This window comes from Triticum dicoccoides, chromosome 7B (assembly GCF_002162155.2).
Source record: "Triticum dicoccoides isolate Atlit2015 ecotype Zavitan chromosome 7B, WEW_v2.0, whole genome shotgun sequence".
NCBI lineage: Eukaryota > Viridiplantae > Streptophyta > Magnoliopsida > Poales > Poaceae > Triticum > Triticum dicoccoides.
In genome coordinates this window covers 133,061,673-133,067,358 of record NC_041393.1, presented here as the reverse complement: position 1 = coordinate 133,067,358, position 5,686 = coordinate 133,061,673, and the positions used below count along the sequence as shown (strand labels likewise).

At 58.2% G+C, this 5,686-nt stretch overlaps 1 protein-coding gene across 1 annotated transcript; it reads right to left on the bottom strand.

Annotated features, from left to right (window-relative positions):
* Positions 1–1,264: 1,264 nt before the first annotated feature.
* LOC119335368 (U-box domain-containing protein 21-like) lies at positions 1,265–2,925 on the bottom strand. The gene has a single exon (XM_037607500.1). The coding sequence runs from the start codon at positions 2,790–2,792 to the stop codon at positions 1,452–1,454; it is 1,341 nt and encodes a 446-aa protein (XP_037463397.1). The 5' UTR covers positions 2,793–2,925; the 3' UTR covers positions 1,265–1,451.
* Between the last annotated feature and the right edge of the window lie 2,761 nt (positions 2,926–5,686).

The following is a 5,686-nucleotide window of genomic DNA, read 5'->3' as shown; positions in this document are numbered from 1 at the left end:
GCCGATCTGGCGGCGAGTGCCGTGACGGCTCGTCGGCGTACGTGCCGGCCATTGGAATGGCGAGGAAAGCTTGAGCTTTACAGCTCCAAAGGTTTTCTTTTTTGGCCGTCTGTCTCTCTTTGTGAACGTGTGTGGAATAAATGGGAGAAATTCGCGCCTTTCGATCTGCTCTAATAAAGCAAAGGGAGCTGTTGGGATCATCAAATCGTACTTGTTTGTTTTGATTCAGGAATGAATGTGAAACACGTACCTACTACTACTCGGTTTTTTCTAAAGGAAACGAAAAGAATGTGAAACACGACGACTCCACGATCAGATGAAGGCAAGCACATCGGCAGTCTGAACATTGGACGAGCACAACAAAATGGCAGAGATAAGATGGCGTGAGAAACGTGCCTCAGTTTGGAGAGCGGCGTCAGATAAATTCAAATAAAATAGAAAAATACATGTTCTAAAGATAAAATCTGTTGTCAGAAAAATAGAAAATATCTAAAAAAATAGCATCCAAGATGTTCGAGTGTGCTAGGAGCACATTTGAGGTGCCCATGGCAAAAAAAGAAAAGGTTGTCCAAGAAACTCAAAAACATTTTGAAGACCTGATTCCCCCCCTAGAGCTTTCAAATGCCATTTGCCCATAGTCTACCAATTTATATTGAAAGCGACAGTTTGGAAGCAGTGAACATGATGAAAAGTGGAGATACAAATAGATCAAAATATGCCTTTCTTATTAGAGAGATTAAAGATAGTATGTCCGAACGTAGTTCTTGTATTACTCATATCCATCGTAGTTGTAATAATTCTAGTCATGTTTTGGCCAACTATGGGAGGACTCAAGGCCGAATTGCTGTATGGCTTGGGTCAGGACCAGATGCCGTTTTGGACGTTGTTAAGCGTGACTGTAACTGTGTTTCGATTGAGTAATACAAGAATTATTCCGCAAAAAAAAATGCCATTTGCCCATGAATTTTGCACGCTCCGGACACACTCGAGCATCTTTCACTTTCAGTGCCAAAACATTTCAGATTTTGCTTTTACTTGCGTTTCTATATTTATTTTCAAATTTGTTTGATCATAGATAGTGGATGAGCCTGGGCCGATCGATGGATTACTGCTCAGTTTGATGTTTATTTGTTTCTTTTTTGTAATCTCATGTTTCCCAACTCCTCGTGGAATTCTGGGCACTGCTGTAATGGGAGGCTCACTTCAAAATCGTAAATTACACGGAATAACATTTGAATTGTGCAAAAATTAAATATGGCAACAATTAAATAATGTTCAGTTTTCTTCTGTGTTGATCACTTTGTGTGCAAGTATGCAATTACAGTGTAAAGAAAAATCAAAATCTACTCATCCTGGAGTATGTTTGTTTTATGCACACATCTAATCTAGCTCCCAAAACAATCTAAAACAAAGGTGAGAGCAGACGCCAAAAAATCCAGCATCTACACCGGTCAAAATGGCCTCTTGAGCCCCTTGAAGTCCACCGTCTCGATGCACTCTACGCTGCCCCTGAAGCCATTGAGCAGCTTGAGCAGCTCGCTGGCCCGGTCCTTGGTGACCCCGCCGCAGCCCACCTGGAGCAGCAGGAGCAGCTTCTGGAAGGCGCCCACACGCAGCGCCTCGGCGCAGCACGCGCCGGCGCCGGCGTCCGCGGCGCGGCAGAGGCGCCAGAGCGCGGAGACGGCGAACTCCGTGGCCATGTCGGACACGCGGAACATCTTCTTGACCAGCACTGGCACGACCAGCGCGTGCGCACGCGCGGACTCGAGGCCGGCGTCGGCGCAGAGGACGCTGTCGAGCACGGCCAGTGCCTTCTCGCTCGTCCCCTTGTCGGCGTCCACGAGGAGCTCCGCCACGACGGGCACCGCACCTAGCTCCGCGAAGCGGGCGGCCGCGCGGTCGCTGCCGGAGACGAGGTAGTAGGCCGTGACGAGCGCGGCCTTGGTGGCCTGCGGGGAGACGGGGTTCCTGACGAGGCCGACGAGCGCGCTGCACACGCCGGGCGTTCTCGAGATGATGTCGACGGTGTGCCGGTCGGCGGACGAGGCGAGCTCGCGGAGGACGATGGCGGCGCTGGCCCGCGCGGCGAGGTCGCCGTGGGAGAGCACCGAGACGAGGGTCTTGAGGGACCCCGGTGAGGCAATGCAGCGCCGCGCCTCGTCGTCGAGCGGGAAGAACACGGTAAGAGCCGCCAAGATCTTCCCCAGCGCGCCCAAGACGGCAGCGCTGGTGCCCTCCACGGGCTCTCCGGCGAGGCTCTGGAAAGCCGACGAGAGCTGGCGGGCAGCGCCGGCAGCCGCGAGGCACCGGCGGTTGCGGTCGCTCTCCTTGCCGATCGCCCTGGCCCTGGCGGCGAGCAGCCCGCAGGCCGCCGCGTTTCCGCGCCTGGCGGCAGCGGACACGGCGGCGAGCACCTCGGCCGCGTCGGCCTCGGCGACGGGCACCTTGGGCGTGGGCACCCGCTCGGCCTGGTTGGCGACGCACCAGTCCTGGATCATGCGGCGCGTGGCGTGGTTAGGGACGAGGTCGGTGAGCCGCACGGGCCCGCCGGTGACGGGGCACGTGCCGCGGCCCCGCGCCAGCCACCCCTCCACGCTCTCCCGGTCGTAGGTGATCCCCGTGGGCGCCGTGACCGGGTCCTTCATCAGCTCCAGCGAGATCGGGCACCGGAAGTGCGCCGGCACGGCCAGCTCCTCCTCGTTCCCGGCGTCCGCCACCTGCGGGCGCCTGCCCCGCCGCAGGAGCGGCAGCTCCGGCACCAGCCTCGTCGCCCGCGACATGGGCAGAACCATCTTCCGGACGAGCCGCGCGCTAGTTGGGACAGAGAAGAGGTGATCGAGTCGCACGTTGCGGCGGCCGGAAACGTTGAATGGAATGGAGTTGAAGTCGTTGGCGTCGGTTGGAAGTTGGAACGGAGGGAGAAAAGCTCGAGGACTGGGGGAGGTAGTGCGGTGGAGGAGAGGGATATATAGGTTGTGGAGTGGGAGGAGGGAAGCAGCGTGACGTACGCACGCGGGGTTGGGAGGGGGGAGACGGGGACTCGTGGACTTGTGCGGGGCGGAGGATTATTCGAAACTACTTAGCAAACGACACACGCTGGCCGATTTGGAGACGACACTACATCCAATGGTTGTGCTACAGTTTATCCTCTGCATGGATGGTTTGATTGACAGTGTCGTCCCAAAATCGGCTATGCAGCGTCGTCTGTGTAGCAGCACTCAGGATTATTTTGTTCGTTTGGTTGTGGTTGGGTCGAAGCGTTTGAATGTTGACCGTTGAACACGCAATGTTTGAACGTGCGACCCCGGCGCTCTGCTCGCGTGGAGGCCGCGGACGGCATGGAAAAAACGGCACGCCGCGCGCGCAGGGATGGCCCGGTGCCAGTTGCCCGAAATCCGACTGGTTTGCGACTTGGACATCTCCGCTGGGTGGACGGAGCGGTCGGCGGGGCCGCACTGGCCGGGCCCCGCATGTCAGCTACATCCCCCCACGGTTAATCAACCTCAGCTAAAGGAATATTCCTTAATAATTAATCAACGAAGCCAGTGAGCCACGGACAGCGTTTGCAGCGCTGTTCGGCTGCTCCAAGGCGTTTCGCCAGGTCATGACCCACTGTACAAAATGGTGTCTTTCTGTCGAGCCTTTTTGGACTTGGTACGTCGTGTTGTGCGTGTCCGCATGCGCGCGCGTCGTTCTCCGGTTGGCTGGGGATGGAAACGCGCGGCGACAGCTTTGCGGCTGGCTCTTCGGCTTGTTTTGCACGATTCCGGCCGGCCGGCGCCCAAAGAGGTCGTCCTGTTGACTGCCGACCGGAGTGCGTTTCGTGTGTTAAACTGCAAAGCTAGGACTCGTAAGTCAGTCGTAGGCAATACATAAAGGAATGTTTAGCTTTAGATGGGGAAATAAGGACTTCTCGCAGTGTACTGGAGGTGCAAATGCTAGTACTCTCTCCTGTCCTTTTTAGTTTGCATATAAATTTTGTGCGAAGTCAAAATATCTTTACTTTGATCAAACTTATAAAACAATATATCAACATTCACAATACCAAACCAATATTTTTAGATTCACTATGAAATGTAGTATCATAGGGCACGAAGAAACGGTTCTTCAGAGGCGATAGGCAATGTCTGGCGCGTCCCGGGCGGCACCCGCGGCGTCCGCCGCGATCCGGCCGGCGGGGTGCGTTGACAGCGGTGGTAGGCAGATCGGCGGCCGGTTCTGGATCCTCGCGGGGTCGGATGAGGACGACGACGATGACGAACTCGCCAGCGAGACGCTGGAGGACTACTCGCCCACGCCGTCAGATGTGATCTGCGAAGCTTTCAACCCAGGGTACTCGGAGGAGGAGGTGGCCACGATCGTTGACGGGGTCGTGCCGTTGGACGATCCGACGAGACAAGGACTGCATTCTGAAGAGAGAGTGGAGGTGGTACGCCGGATCATCCACCGGAGGACGACGGCGGTGACCGCAGGTCGGGCATGGAAAGGCCCCCTTCCGAAGGTATGTCTCAAACCCATAACTTTAGCTGATTTTTTCGATTCCGATTCGTGGACTCGCGTAGTACGTAAGAAGAAGAAGGGGAAGGGCAGGATCAACGTGCAGCCGCCAGCGCCGGTGACCACCTCCGTGGCTGAGATCCGGGCGGCGAGAGTTGAGCGTTTGAACGAGATCCTGGGCCAGTTTGGGCCGGAGTTGGAGCAGGCTGGTGCTGGACGGGTGGCCCAACATGGGGGTGTGCAAGTTGGGCCGACTGCAGCCGCAATCGCTGGGTATGGGGCCCAGGCAATTAGTGATGCGGGTTCTGGTGCTCCCGTCGAGTGTGTAGCGTCGAGTCTACGTGATTCTGCGCTGCCGCCGACTAGGGTTCTTCGTTTTGCAAAGCCTGGTTTTCCTTCGTGTGGGTTTGGATGAGCGGCACGTGTTCCTCCTCCTGGCATGGCGGGGGGACGTGGCGTCAGCAATGCTGGCCCGAGGCCATCGGGGGCTCCTGCGGGTGCGCAGGCTGGACGTGGTGTAGCCCCTCCGGCGGGTCAGCGACCTCCTATGCCGTTTGGATCGATCGGCCGAGGTGCTGGGGCCGCTCCTGGCCAGCGCCCGTCAGGGTTTGGAGCAGGGCCTAGACCGGCGCCGGCGACGGGACCGCGACCGGCAGCGGGCGGGCCTGCTCCATTGGGGCCGCGCCCGGCGGCGCCCCCTGGGCCGGCTTTGGCGGGGCGCGGTGCTGCGCCAGTTGGGCAGCGGCCACCTGCGCCCGGCGCTACTGTCGGCATACAGCGCAAGCAGCCTCGGCGTAGGGGCATCCGCCAAGGGCACCGCCCCCTCATGTGGCTGCTAGGCCACCTCAGCGCTCCGGGCCGGTGCCGACCGTGACGACGCAGCAAGGGGGTGGTGGTGGCGTGGGTCTCAACCGTGCTCATACTGCGGCGCCCCGGGGTCAGTGGGGCGATGATGGCATCGATGCGTATGGCGAGGGTCAGCACCGTGGCTCCTCCTCGGCCGGCGGTGGGCGAGGCTATGCCTGGCAGAGTGATGGAACGGCGGAAAGACCGTTTCTTGGACCTCCATGTGGCTTCGTCGAGGGCGCCTCTGGCCCGGATCGCCGGCCGAGAGGTGGTTTCCGAGGACATCATGGTGGTCGCGGTGGGAGGAATCGGTTCTGACAACCTCCTCCATCGACGGTCGTGG

What these genes read in the sequence shown, in the direction of transcription:
- LOC119335368 (XM_037607500.1), bottom strand. Translation starts at nt 2,792, where the DNA reads ATGGTTCTGCCCATGTCGCGGGCGACGAGGCTGGTGCCGGAGCTGCCG.